Source organism: Caenorhabditis briggsae (genome assembly GCF_000004555.2).
Source record: "Caenorhabditis briggsae complete genome, chrIV, whole genome shotgun sequence".
Lineage (NCBI taxonomy): Eukaryota > Metazoa > Nematoda > Chromadorea > Rhabditida > Rhabditidae > Caenorhabditis > Caenorhabditis briggsae.
In genome coordinates this window covers 13,259,625-13,274,655 of record NC_013487.2, presented here as the reverse complement: position 1 = coordinate 13,274,655, position 15,031 = coordinate 13,259,625, and the positions used below count along the sequence as shown (strand labels likewise).

At 35.2% G+C, this 15,031-nt stretch overlaps 1 protein-coding gene across 1 annotated transcript; it reads right to left on the bottom strand.

Annotated features, from left to right (window-relative positions):
* Nucleotides 1-1,731: 1,731 nt before the first annotated feature.
* Nucleotides 1,732-14,911, bottom strand: Cbr-inx-18 (the record flags this gene model as incomplete). Its single annotated transcript, XM_045236114.1, has 6 exons — nt 1,732-1,839; nt 3,616-4,307; nt 4,772-4,910; nt 5,183-5,289; nt 8,791-8,882; nt 14,847-14,911. 6 exons carry the CDS (start codon nt 14,909-14,911, stop codon nt 1,732-1,734), a joined length of 1,203 nt encoding a protein of 400 aa, XP_045097273.1.
* Between the last annotated feature and the right edge of the window lie 120 nt (nt 14,912-15,031).

Here is a 15,031-nt window from a genome sequence, read left to right as displayed (position 1 = left end):
TACAAAATTCATGTTCGAAAAATTAGGCCACCAGGTCAGATGCCATAGAAAAAATGGTAACGATACAATTTTTTACAAGTAATCCCGGCGGTTAATAGCAATTTTTGTCGATAATTTGTCGACAAATGCCCCCTTCGACAAATTTATCGACAAAAAAAAACGACAAATTCATCGACAATTTGTCAACAAAATTTTGTCGATAAATTTGTCGATAAATTTATCGATAATTTGTCAGGTAAATTTGTCGACAAAATCGGAAAATATTCTTCGATAAGGCACACTGGTTATAATACAGTCCGCTTCATAAAGATAGGACAAAATGAGTGTTCTGCGAAAACTAAACAAGACAGGGAAATTTTATAAACGCAGTTTGATTCAAAATGTAGAAAAACCTATGTCTACAAATTTTCAGACCGATTTAGCCAATTTGAAGCTCACAAAACTCACAATCTACTTTTTAGGCCGCACTCATTAGTCCTCACTCACCTAACGAAAGTTCAAATATTTTATTATTCAAGAAGTTTTGGTGGAACAGTAATTTTTTATTCTCGAATTTTCTGAATTCATATTCCTAATTTTTTAGATATTTTCCACAACTTGCACTCATCGAAGAGCTATATTTACAGATTATTTAACAGTTCCGAATCCAATCTTCCTGTTTTTCTGTTTGTCCAGATGTCCGCACTTTTTTGATCTTCCTGTTCTCTCTACTTTCTAGTTTTCAAGTCACCAAAGATTATCTAGAACTTCCTCTTATCTCTAGAAAAACCTAAAAATGAAACTTGAAAAACCTTCGCTTTTTTTCCCTGAATCACACCCATGTAAACTTGTTCAGTGTGATCAATCTTATGACCCATTCCGAATTTATTGTGACACCAAAAATAGAAATGAACTTTATTTTATGATCAGATGTGTCGGCTACTTGAGCCAATAGGGAAGGTTCGAGATATTCTTTGTAAACACTTGAAAATAAATTTTGGAATTTTCGAATAGAAAGTTAGTTCGCGATTAATAATAGTGGACTTTGATCAGTAATCAAGGAAACAGCTTTATTTTTAAAAATTGGTCAAAAAGTGACTGAAAATCTAAATTTTTAATCTCAGAATTTCAGAATCTCAGAATCTCAGAATCTCAGAAAGTTTCTAGAAAGCCTCATACAAGGCATCGAATTCCCGCCTAACCGAAAATTCATAGACTTTTCAAATTTTGAGTTTTTCTAACAGTGGTCACTTCTGATTCTTGATTCCCAACCTTTTTTCTCCAAATTAAATGAGACCACTTGAAACAATTCAAGTGTTCCTAATTCCAAAATGACGTCTTCTTCGAGAAATCTCAGACATAATCGGACACAAAAGTTTATTATTCGAAAATTTCAAAAAAAAGAACATCATAATAGAAAGACAATGAAGTTTTTCAATGAAAGCAGATGACTAATACAGGGAAAAATGAGATCAAATACCCGAAAATTTTGGGGGGAAAACGAATGGGGAGGGAAAGATCGGGATAGTTTGAAAATGGACAGAGAGAGTGGAGAGAAAGGATGGGGTATAGAGAAACGAGAATATCTGATTTCTCTGCGTCTGGTTTTCCACAAAAAACGAAGCAAAATGTGACAAATTTACTCGGTTTGGAAAATTCGGGAAACGGCAAAATTTATTCTCATGGTCCATTTTCAAAAATTCATATTTAAAAAGCTTTTAGATTAGCCATAGGTTCTGGAATATTTCAGAATTAAACATAATCCGTCCTTGTCCTAATCGGTAGACTAGGCATTGGCGGAGGAAGTGACGTCTCGTGCCATGAATCGCCCCGTTTCAGCGACGTCTTCCCATCATCGTGCTGCAAAATTTTGTCGGTCTAATTTTTTGATCTACTCTGTTTTTCTACTTCTAACAGTCTACAATCGAAAGTTCTCCCACCGATTCCCAGTCATTTCCATTCGCACTTCTTTCTGATCCACGATCCTCGATTTTATCGTCACACACGGGTTTGCCACTTCGACGTACGAATATCAACCAGAGTTGTTCAGTCACCTGCGAAAAATGAATACTGTTTCTTGCACTTTTTGAAAAAAAAACTGGGTTTTTTCGAAAATCTGTTTTTTGTATCAATTTACTTTAGGTCAAATCCGGACGTTCTAGAAGTGACCGTTTAGCACTACTGACTTCAAACCTTAGACCTTAAAGGTGGGGGGACAGGAGGTTTTTCGTAGTTTTTTTGTAGCTAGAGTATGCATTCTACCGTCACGGTGTACAACGCTTAATGTCACTCTGCGTACAGCTGTCGTCCTCGCCTTTATGTATGCAATCGGGCGTCCGCTTTCTCTTTGCCCGCGTGGCTCAGTCGGTAGCGGCGCCGCACTCTCAATCATCGCCCTCACAAGTTCAACTCCTCGAGGGGCATCTTTGAACGGAATTTCGAGAACATTATTTTTTCATGTCTCCCCACCTTTAAAGAATCATAAACCTTAAAGTACCTTGAACGACCATGAGTTTTTTCGGTTCGGTTTATACAAGGCTTTTGGGTTTTCTAATGAATTTTCAAAATTAAATTCAAAGAATACGAAATTTCAGTCGGAAAGTTCCAGTGAAAATTCCAACACAGCTTTTTTTTTGCATTAACAAAGACTTCAGCTTTCAAAGACTATTATCATTTTTACTGTTTCAAATTTTTTGAAAATTTTCAAAGAATTTTTTTCGAAATTCAGTTTTGTGTTAGAAAAATTGAAACATGGAGAATTAAGACCAAATTTGAAATTATAAAAAACCTTCGGGGCTAAACTGTCTGGCTCCCGCTTACGATACCCGTAATCTACTCAGGTAATTCTGGGGAGAGGTTTGGGGCCTAATCGGAGTTGATGTGGGAGTTACCCGCGAAGTTTGGGAGTTACGCGACATACATCCTCACATACAGAAGTTGGTGTTTGTTATTTTATAAAAAATTAGTTTTTTTTTTTGAATTTTCATTTTTTTTACTGTTTCAAAAATTTCAAAAAGTTTTGAAATCCGTGGTTAAGTAGTGGTCAGCTATCTACTAGCGTGAAACATTATGAATAGAAAAATGTGAAAGTTGGGAAATTTTTCATGTCCCCACACCTTTCAAGCAGCTAGCATTAAAAAATGGTCAGTTCCAGAACGTCACAGTTGCGATATGGCCAGTCTAGACATCACTATTCCTATCTTTGAAATGAAAAATTTTGGAATATCTTGACTTTTTATGTGACTTCAATACCACTCAAAAAATATTCCAAAATTTTTATTCAAGGCAATCCAAGGTTTTCGGCAACAGGACCGCGTCTTTTTGGTTACTATACTTTTTGAATGGGTAGGCGTGGTGGCTCTAAAAGCTTATTAATGGCTAATCTTATTTCCGAAATAACGGAGAGTTCGGTCCACGGCAAACGGTCCAAAACCAGGAAATGTCTTGTTTTCCAGAAACAAGATAAGGCGAAAATTTCAGCAATGGGTTCCATTCATTAAGCTTGTTTTTTGACTGAATTGTCAAAAAAAAAATTCCCCAAAAAAATGAGATTTGTGAAACAGTAATTGTTTAGGGATTTTTATTGAAAGTTTTAATTATGCCTGCGGTTATCCCAAAAACTTCTCAAAAGCTCACCTTAGCCGCCATCAAATTTCCCGAATGCGAAGCTATCATTTGTAGTAGGAACACTCCATCAGCTCTCAAAAATCGATGTACAAACCGACTGATTTGATCTGATTGAATATCCAAATGCTTCGATACGAAATTCTCTCGACACGTGTTTGATACCAATGCAATGAACCAAAATAACAAGTTCAATGCTGTCACAATTGCCAATACCGTAAGCCAGAGCCATAGAAAAATGAAGATCTTCTCGGTGAGCATGTTGATAACCAGCACACACTGAACAGTGTGTCTATGCACATTTCCAAGAACTCGAATTTCAAAATCACAAAGTGTGACTCTTGGGAACTTTCCAGAATCTCTCCATTCTCTTCCCATGAAGAGATCGTAGAGTACATGAGCACCGAACATTGGATAATCCGAAGTTTGAAGGAATGAATTGAGCAGCATAAATTGAAGAATGACATTTGCCAAATGGAGAGCTTTGATGAAAATGTAGACTGAGGAAACGTAGGCTCCATAGAATTTCCCAAGCTTTACGACTGCAAAAATGTAGACACTGTTCCTTCTGGCTCCGTGCTCTCTTTGGTACATCAAAGCATCGTCTATGTGTCTCGCAACAATATCGACTGTCTTGTCACGGACCACTGGATCCACGTTTTGTTCTCCACAGACTAGTTGGAGAACTAGACCAGCATTGAGACCTGGAATGTTTTGAACTGTACTCGCTCTTTAACTAGGATTTGTGAGCCAAATTCACAACTGTGAAATGTGGGATGTATATGTATGAAGAGCATTGTAAAGTTTGAGCCAATTTATCTCGGTTTCTATGAAAGATATCGAAAATTTCTCTAATTACTCTTTGATATCATTCACAGGAAACGGAAAAAATTGGCTAAAAGTTGAAAGTTAAATGGTCTTTCTTGTATATGTTATGTTATTGCACATTGAGCTCAATTATCTCGGTACCTATGAGAGATATCAAAAATCTGTCAACCGATAAAATGTTTGTTTTGATATCATCAACATTTTAACAGTTGACACATTTCTGATCTCTCTTACAGGAATTGAGATAATTGAGCTCGAAGTGCATTAAAGTGTTTTCCACAATAAAAAAGGTTGGGCCTAAAATATTTTAGATACTTTGTGAAACAGACAAAAAAATTACCACTTTGACCAGCCAGCATTCTCCATACCGAAGAGGGAATATGAAATGTGAGTGCCGCAACGGCTAATACAAATGGAACCCACTGATAATATCCAATTTGTCGACGTTCCCTATCGTCCAATCTGTGGGGTATCAGATCCTGGAAGTTTGAAAAATTAAATATTTGAAAAATTAATTTTGCAAGGTAATTCGTTTCAAGCCCAACACCAACATATCATGTGAATATCCATTTTTAGAGCAGAAATGATGGTGGCTTAGAAAACTCAACTTGCAAAAGCTAGGCCAAAATAACGTTAGGCCGGTGTTTTACAATATTTTACACCACTAAAATTACCAGTTCTTGTTGTTCAGTCCCGTTTTTTTTCATGTTTCTGTGTTTCTGTACATCCTGACGTACGAAAAAAAACTCACTTGAAATGGTACCCAATACGTGTTCTGTACCCAACAATAATTCTCCGTATACTGCTCCATGGCTCTCGTAAATTGTGCCGGCACAAAACATTCTATCGGATGGCCGACTGCAAAAAATATGGTATTTATAGAAAAATGAATGTGTTACATCATTTTGTGATTCTTTCAGGGAGAAGTGTCATTAATTTTAGACCAGTCGGTTTGCGCCCCTCCGGGGCTGAACCTCCTGGCCTCCGGTTACAGTACCCGTAGTTTTATAAAGAGGCTATGACACTTTCATTCAAGGAAATTTTTTTCAGGGTCTAATCTCACAAAAAAGAAAGAAATTTAGAAATTCACAGTTTTAGTAATTCACAGTTCCTTCTGAAATTGTGAGCGTCGGGAATTCTGTAATTTGGAAATTCTGATTATCCAGTATTGAAAATACAGAATTCAAGACTAATGTTTGGTATTAAAAATTTAATATTTCCAAAATTTAGAATTCACTAACTTCAGAAGTTCCAAGTACAACGATTCGGGTGTACACCGGGATACAACTGATTAGGGGTACAAAATTAGAGATTCTGGGTTAAAAAAGGCCCGGTTAAACTATATTTTCCGTACAACTAACTTGAAAAAAAGTTTCCCCCCGAATTATGGATGTTGTACCCCTAAATCACTTTGTACCCCCTTGTACCTCTGAAGCGTTGTACCCCGAATTTTTCACCGAAATTTAGAGATTCGAAAGTTCGAAATTCCGAAATTTGAGAATTCCAGTAGTTAGGATATTGAGAGATTAAGAGTTCAAATTTAGAGTTTCGAAAATTTGGAAGCCCAACAGTTCACAGATTGCCGAAGTCTAAAAATTGTACAATGGAGCAAATGGGAATCATAAAAAATTCAGGGCATTCCGACCTTTATTTTGAAACCCCGTAAAATGATCTCAATAATCTTCAAAATTTTGTTCCAATTTGCCTAACGACTCAAACAAAAACCTCTAAAATAATAGCTTCAAAATAGAATCAACTTTTCTTCTATACATAATAGTTTTTCTGCGATATCTCTCGAACCCATGAAAGAAATTTTTACACACTTTCCCTTCTGAACTTTGTTTAAAAATCAAAAAAGAAGTTGCCGCATGCCGGACTCGAACCCGCGTCGCGAGGGCAAAAGTGTAGTACGCTAACCGCTACACCACGGAGCACCACAGCTGAACAGGTGGAAATGACGTACACGTGTGTAGGTTTTTGTTGCCTTTTCCTCTTTCACCTCCTCTTTCCCTCTCTTTCTCTCTCTGCTCACCACGCATCGAATCTTTGAAAAACGAAAAGATCGGGCATAAACTAATAAAAATTTCCGATTCGCCTGCCAAAGTTTCAGCTCAATCGGTTAACTTTGAGTGGGTGAAACGGGACGCTATATCCATCCGGACATACGGAATTTGGTGAATGTTATTAGTAATGATAACGTTACAGGAAAAAGAGGGCTTTTAAAGGGGGGTGGACTGCTAGACAACTGCTGAAAGAAGTATAAAACCTATATTTTATAGAAGTTGAAACAGTATTTTTTTTAAATTTTTGTCTATTTGTATAGTGTCAGAAAGGAAATAAGAATATTTGATGAAAATTATAGCCAAATCGAGAAGGAACTGATACGACTTTTGAAAGATTCGAAAACAACAATTTTAGAAACAGTGAAATTTATTCAAACCTATGTTTTTAAAGTTGACCTATTTTTCATATTTGAAACTTTCAATCATTTTTTCCCGGAAACTTTTAGAGGAGGTAAAAATATGTAATTAATAGCAAAACTTAATCTATATACTATTTTGTTTTTTGTTGTTTGGGGAGCATCAATTTTATATACCATTTCTAGGAAAAATGATGTATAAGACAGTAATGTTTTTTAGTAGTTGACCTGTTCAAACTTCACAATTCCAATGTTTTTAGTCTGGAAACTTTAAGAGGAGATGAAAAAAATGTAATTAATTGAAGAATTTATGTAAAAATTATTATGTTTTTTGTTGTTTAAGGAGAATTGCGTAAATGCGTAAGTTATGATAAACCATTAATTTTAAATACCGTTTCTAGAATAAATAGATTCTTTTAAAAATGAGAAGGACGTAAAAACGGTGGAAGATGTATGAAAACTATTGATGAAGAAATCAAAACAGTAATTTTTTGGAATTTCTTGTGTTTATTTAAATTATCAGTGGGTTCCATTTGTATTAGCCGTTGCGGCACTCACATTTCATATTCCCTCTTCGGTATGGAGAATGCTGGCTGGTCAGAGTGGAAATTTTTTTGTCTGTTTCACAAAGTATCTAAAATATTTTATGCCCAACCTTTTTTATTGTGGAAAACACTTTTAATGCACTTTGAGCTCAATTATTAGGAAGCACATAGATAGTCCCAGAAAACGTTTTGCAGAATTTCATGAAGTTTTAGTGAGTTTTAGAATAATTTTGAAAATTTCGATTCTCAGCCCTGTGGGTTCCCTATAAGCTAGAAGACCCAAGACACCATAGACACAAAGCGGTCGGTAGTCCATGACTAAATACCACACACCACTGTAGGAGTCCCATGTCCCTTTGAGTTATTCAACAGACAGTTTGAGTTAGACAGACAGACACACAGACACATAGACAGAAAAGTTTCCTTACTATTAGTAAGAAGTAGATTTTATTCCGTAAATACCGCATTTTCTCTAATTCATTCTATTCTCGGAAATCATCAGAAAAATTAACAAAAAATGTCTGCACTAACCGAAAAGAAAAATGCACAGCCAGGGTGGGCTTCAAATAGAGGTGGGCTCCTGTTTCGGATTTCCGAAAGTAAACGATGGAGTTATTAGAATGAGATAAAAATTAGTAGTTTTCTTGTTAAAAGGTAACAGTACTAGCACGACTTTCGAGAGTTTTGAATTCAAAAAATTTTTGAAACATTTTCTTGATTGTTTTTTTCTTTATTCTATAATTATCCCATTTTTGGCTTCAAGTTGTTGTAAAACTCTCAAAATTTGCCAGAATTTATTTTTATTTACTTAATTTTGGATACATTAAAAATCTCTTCTCAAACGTATCAAGAATCATGATCCTTGAAACAGTAAATATTTCGAATCCCTCATATTTGTGATTGTTTTCTTATATATTTCATAACCCCGTTTTACTTGTCCCTATCAAAAATCTTGTACTTTTTCTTTCACTCTTATTTTTCCACCTGACTCTCCCCCAATTTTCATTTCCTTCTTCTTCTTTTCCTAGTAAGAAACCTATCAAGCATGAATTTATTAAAATTTTTCGGTTATCTGCTTCTTCTATTTTTCCCTCAAAATCTCCAGAGGATGACACGCAAAATCTCCCGAAATTCCATGAATTAAAGATAGGATCTTTCACCTACTCAATCTAGACACTTGAGAGATTCTGAGAAAAGAAAAAAGCAAAAAAATTAGAATAAAAAATGAAGCTAATTTGGAAACCGAAAAGTAGGAATAACGAATCTAATTAGTGTATAAAAAGTACTTTTATAATTTTCATAAGTTTTTTTTTCAAAATTCTGTGTCTATTTTGATCTATAACAAAAAACAAAAGTAACAAATTCTCAGGTATTTTTTCTAATGAAAAAACTCACCATATTGTTTTGCCGACACTAAAACAGCAAACATGAGGACCATGGTGGATGTATAGAGGTAATGAAGACGGTCCACGAAATCATCGTCTACTCTGGAAAACACATTTTTTAGGTTAATTATGTCTAATTGGGGGTCTTTGTGATGACAAACTTAATTGCATAAATGACTGATAGTGAGACTCTTTAACTTTTCGAAGTTTGAAATTTTCTTGAGATTTTTTACTTTTTTTAGCTACAGTATGCATTCCGACGTGACGGTGTACAGTGATTAGGGTTTACAAAGCTTGCACCATGGGAGCTCAGCTGGTAGCAACGCGGCACCTTCCACGTTGGGCCGAGAAGTTCAACTCCTCGAGGGGATTATATAAACAAAATTGATCCCTCATCCAATATAATGGAAATAACACTACTTTCTAAAGATTCGAATTAAAACATTTTTTTTGAAACAGTGAAGTTTTCAAAAAGTTGACCTGTTCACATTCTTCAAACCCGAATATACTTTTTCCGGAAGCCATAATTTTCGTAAAATTTCAATAAACTTTCACTGTTTCAAAAAAATTTGGACAGGTTCAATTTTCGATTTTTATTAATTGTTTCCTGAATGTTTTTGAAGAATCAATGAACGAGACTTTAGAAATAGATCGCTCAAGGTTTCAATTTCCAATAACGAAAATTTTGAAAAACAGTTTTTTAGTTTTTTTTTGGATAATGACTAGAAGAAAGTGCACATCAGGCCTGTGCGGCAACAAAATTTTTTCGGCAATTCGGCAACTCGGGAATTGCGGAAAAAAAATTTCGGCAATTTCGGCAACTTTCGGCAATTTTCGGCAACAGAAGTTTTGCGTCTTTTTTTAGTAAAAAGGATACGTAACTCACCTGAAAATGCTTCTATCAGGCTCAGAGCTACAGAAAATGTGTTTCATAAGTTCCTTAAAAAAGTAATTACAAAAATTGGCAACTCAAGGCCACATTTTTTATGCAAACTATTTCTCTTTAGCAATAGAGGGTATTCCAATGGTTGAAAATATTTGTTCCGATTGTGAGTTTTGAAAATAGTGCGCTCAACTTGTTAGGCTACTCACGACACACGTTCCCTAGAGATTTGAGACAGATTGGATAATTTTTTTTGATGAGTTGTGACTCGTGATATCTATTTTTCTCCTATGCTCACAAATTTGAAGCCCATTTTTAGATCCGATGCTAGTATTTTTGATGATTATTGGGACACATTTCCTCTAAAATGCACTCTGAGGGATGATGGTATTCAAATTTTGATTTTTCGGACTTTGAAATCATTTTTTTGACTAATAAAATTGTGAAAATCTCTAAATTCAAAAAAATTTCAGTTGACGAAATTACCGAAATTTTTTTGCCGAAATCGGAAACGGCAATTCAGCAACTTTTTCTTCGTTGCCGATTTCGGCAACGGCAAATCGGCAACAAAAATTCGGCAATTTCGGCAATCGGCAATTTGTTGCCGCACAGGCCTGGTGAAAAAAAACAAAACTAAGAAACAAAACTAAGAATCAACAAAACTAAGAATCAGGGTTTAAAAAAAACTAAGAATCAGGGTTAAAGTAGGGGAAACAGGAGGTTTTTCATATTTTTGTAGTTACGGAATGCATTCTAACGGGACGGTGTGCAGTGGTTACTGTTCGCCTCGAAAAAATCCTTTTTTCATGCCCCCATACCTTTTAATAAATTATTACTGTTTCAAAAAGTTCCGGCATTCAGGTTCAATTGTTCAATTGTCAATTTACGTGATTCAAAGTTTTGGAAAATGTTAACCGATAAACCATCGTTCATGTTTCCATTTTTCCGTTATAAAAATTTCGAAAAACAGTAAATTTTTGGAAAATTTACAAGTGCCTAAAAATGTTCCAAAATTGAGAATCAGGTTTAAAAGTTCATGCATTGTATCGTATATTAGATAATCCATGGATAGCAAAAAAAGTTGGGAAATGTGAAAATGAAATTTGCGAACAGATTACTCATCATTCAATTTTCTCATTACGTAAATACCGTAACTTAAAAACTCTGAAAATCTCCAGTTCTCCGTTCTTAAATTTCGCAAAAAATCTTTGGAAATTTTGGGAATGATGTACCTATATTCAAAAAAGATCATATATAACTCCAATTTCCAATTATGAAAAATTATAAAAACAGTAAATTTTTTGGAAAATAACAAAGTGGAAATTGCACATGTACGAAATTCAGAATCAAAATTTAAAGTCTTCCTATTACGATTGCGACAAACCAGTAAAAGAAAAGAATAATTGGTTCTATCAGCAGAAAATACGCACCAGCCAGTGGTCTGATGCGCCACAGGCGCCGCAAACAGTCTGGTTGTGTTAAAAACCAAAAAAGTTCACTGTTTCAAAAATTTCTAATAACGATTTTCAAATAAGGTTAATTCACTATGCCGTCGATCAAGACTCCTCTATCGCGAAAATCGGGTAACCCATATTTAAAGTTTTACTCACAAACAAAATAAAAGTGTGTGTTTTGATGGGGGTTTTTTTTGTTTTCAAGTTCGAAGCTGTTTTAGTTCAAATGGTGTAGTTTAGGACGAAAAATGGGGAAGAGAAGGAAGTGTACTTTTTAAAAGAAAAAAGAACATCTAGGAAGCGGGTTGGGTACTTTGAATTTACTAAAAAATTGCAGTTTCACAGAAAAAAACTTGAAAGTGAGAAACTATTTTTGAGTAGTTGAGATCGTGTTTTAAAAAAAGTTTCTAAAAATGAACAGATTTTCGTTTTACTTTTTTGGTAATTTGAATTGCTCCCCGAGTTTAGAACAATTTCACATACTTGCGACCGGGCCATCGCCGGTTCTGCCATAGTTTCTTTTAGAAGCAATAATTTTAGACCAACTAAATTAGATATGATAGAACTTGACGAGTGCTACAAAAAGATATTATTTCAAAAACTGTGTCTTGTCCATGAACGAAGTTACAGACAAAAAACAGATGCCCGGCCACTTTATGACTTGTAACTCTGTTCACAGACAAGACGCAGTTTTCTAAGTAGTATGATTTTGTAGTACTCGCCGAGTTCTATCATATTCAATTTGGTTGATTCAAAAATAATGATTCAAAAATAAACTATAGCAAGGCCCGCGAAAGGCCCGGCAAAGGCCCGGTCGCAAGTATGGGTTTGGGTACTTTGAATTGAAAAAATTGCAGTTTCACAAAAAAATCTTGAAAATGAAAACTCCAGATTTTTGTTCCTTTTTCAGAATCTCCCCGAATTTTGAAAAAATTTCGAATTCCTTGTCTTCAATTTCACAATTTTACTTGCGTTTAAAATTTCCATTATTTCATAACCCTCAGATTCAAATTATACCCTCTCCAAACAAATTTTATTGGTCTCTCTCTCTCTCTCTCTCTCTCTCTCTCTCTCTCTCTCTCTCTCTCTCTCTCTCTCTCTCTCTCTCTCTCTCTCTCTCTCTCTCTCTCTCTCTCTCTCTCTCTCTCTCTCTCTGCTCTTTCGAAATTTTCTCCTCCATCGAAAAAATGGCTCCACATGTCTTCGATCAAAAAGAACGGGTGGACGCAAAAATATTGTCTCTATTTCTCTAATTCTCTCTCTCATTTCTCCATTTTTCAGCGGAAGATTTGGCGATCGGATAAAAAGAGCAGAACTGGATCAGAAAGTGAAATATCGTTGAGCGATACGAAGAGGAATATATCTTCTTCTTTTTCTTTCTTTTTTCTTTTTTCCATTGCCAACCGGGATCAGAGAAGAAACACCTGTCTTTTTTGCGAGTCACTCAGGAAGGGTCCGTGTTGGATTCAGAAATATATCGGCTGGGGGTCCGAGAGATATAGAGAGAGGATGTATACACATTACATGTGATTACATTTCGGAAAAAGACGAAAATTGAGACGATTCAGGGAGAGAAGAAAATGAAAATTATGATCGGGTAGGACAGAACTTTTGCAAAAAAAAAAGAGAGAAGATGAAATATGATTTTTAATGTTTTATTATTATGTCGGCTGTAGTTTGGATGAATCAAAACTAATGCAAATGGAAATAAAGCTATTAATTGAGGCAATAAAAAATTTTTGCTGTTTCGGAGAAAATATTTTTTCAGTCCGATTTATTTGCAAAATGATTCAATTTTTTTTTTTTCAAAAAGCTATTTATAGTTCAAACTATAGAAGCTAGATGTTGAATTTTGGAAAAATAACTTTTTTTCCAATTGAATTTTTTTCTATAAAAATCATACTTGCGGACGGGCACAAAGCGGGCCGGGGCGGGCCCTGTCATAGTTCCTTTTAAGATTGATACTTTTTGACCAACTAAATTAGATAGCGTAGAACTCGACGAGCACTACAAAATGATACTATTTGGGACACTGTATCATGTTTATGAACAAAGTTACAGACCAAACGGGCCGAAAAAACCGGCCCGGCCCGCATTTGCAGCTTTTTGGCTTGTAACTTTGTTCACAAATATGATACAGTGTCTCGAATACTATCATTTTGTAGTGCTTGCCGAGTTCTACCATATCTAATTTAGTTGGTCAAAAAGTATCAATCTTAAAAGTAACTATGACAGGGCCCGTCACGGCCCGCTTTGGGCCCGTCCGCGAGTATGATAAAAATTGGGTGGTATTTCAACTTCTTCTAAAAAATCTGACAGAAAAAAAAAACCTAGAAAGCATTAAAACGTCCAATATCTGATAATTTGAATTTCCAGTTATGAGAATTTTGGAAAACAGTAATTTTCAAAAACTGGCTGGTCTGACTTTGAGCTCAATGATCTTGGTTCCTATAAGAGATAACAAAGAAATGTACACTAATAAAATGTTTATCATAATATCATCATTATTTTATCAGTGAACTGATTTTTACTATTTTTCATGGCAACCAATATATTTGAGCTCAAAGGCACAGTGCCTACTTTTCTAATAGCCCAATCTATACGTGAACTTTGATCGCAACTATCTCGGTTCCTATAAGAGATATCAAAAAGTAACGAACTGATAAAATGTTAATGATAATATTACCAACATTTTATTAGTTGACCAATTTTTGATATTTTTCATAGAAACCGATATAACTGAGTTCAAACTTGACAGGGTCCTTTCTCTACGGTCAACATTTATATCTCGAAACCAATAGGTACCCCTAATTTCGGGTCATAACACGGTTTACAATCATCCTATAAGCTTCATTTTTGTTTCAAAATGAGCGAAGACTAAAAACTTCTAGACTAAAAACTACAATATTGAATTTGTGGGTATTAATAAATTTTCCTAGTAGTCATTCCCTGATCAACTAAAACTACCAGAAACTCATATATTAACAAAAAAAAATGAAACAGTAGTTTCTGTACTTTCAAAGTTTTCAATTTCCCATTGTGCTCTAACATGAGAGACACAGAGAAACCACACACTCTCGTTTCTCTGCGTCTCTTTCTCTCCCTGTTATTATTAGTCACACCAAGTCAAGTTCCCTACAACAAAATCCTATTTGTTTACTTTTTGACCCAAATTTCGGGACCTTCTTCTTCGTCTTTTCGGTCCGTTTTTGGTAGGCAAAAAGAAAGACAACACTTGTTTATTTCTAAGGAAATGACATCCTAGATTTTTTGACTAAGATTCTAACTCAAAAGTTTGTAGAGAATTGTTTTTCTGGGAGAGGAGGGGGAATTCGAATTCGGAGAATATAGAAAGGCGGGAGGTCGAAAAGTATAGAACACTCGAAAGTCGAAAAGGGTGATGAGGGAGAAGTACTTAAAGGAAACTAAAATGGAATACATTCTAGAAGAGAGATTAGAGGAAACTTGGAAGGTACAGAAAAACGAGAGTGTCTGGCTTCTCTGATTGTCTCAAAATAGGGTTGAAAACTAGAAAAGTCGCTTAATGGTTTTAAAGAATTGCTCAATGCTTTGAAAAATTGCTTAATGGTTTCAGCCAATTTTTGAAACAGTAAAAAATTTGAAGTTAGGATTCTTATTTAGTACTTTCTTGGGATGGCAGGTGAAATTAAAAATTTTCAAAAGCCGAAAGTACGAAATGAAAATTGGAAAAAGTACAACAAGACAAACCTTGGTTCCAAAAATCGAAGGGCTGAGGCCAAAAAGTGCATTCCTATCCGGAATCCACCGACCATTCGCAAAGTATTCTAATTCAGATGACTTCCTACTTCTTCTCCTTGAGAAACAACCTCCGACTGTCTTCTCCTCTATTTCTCCAGCACCCCCCCCCCCCCAAAAAATGGGCGGAGCCTATT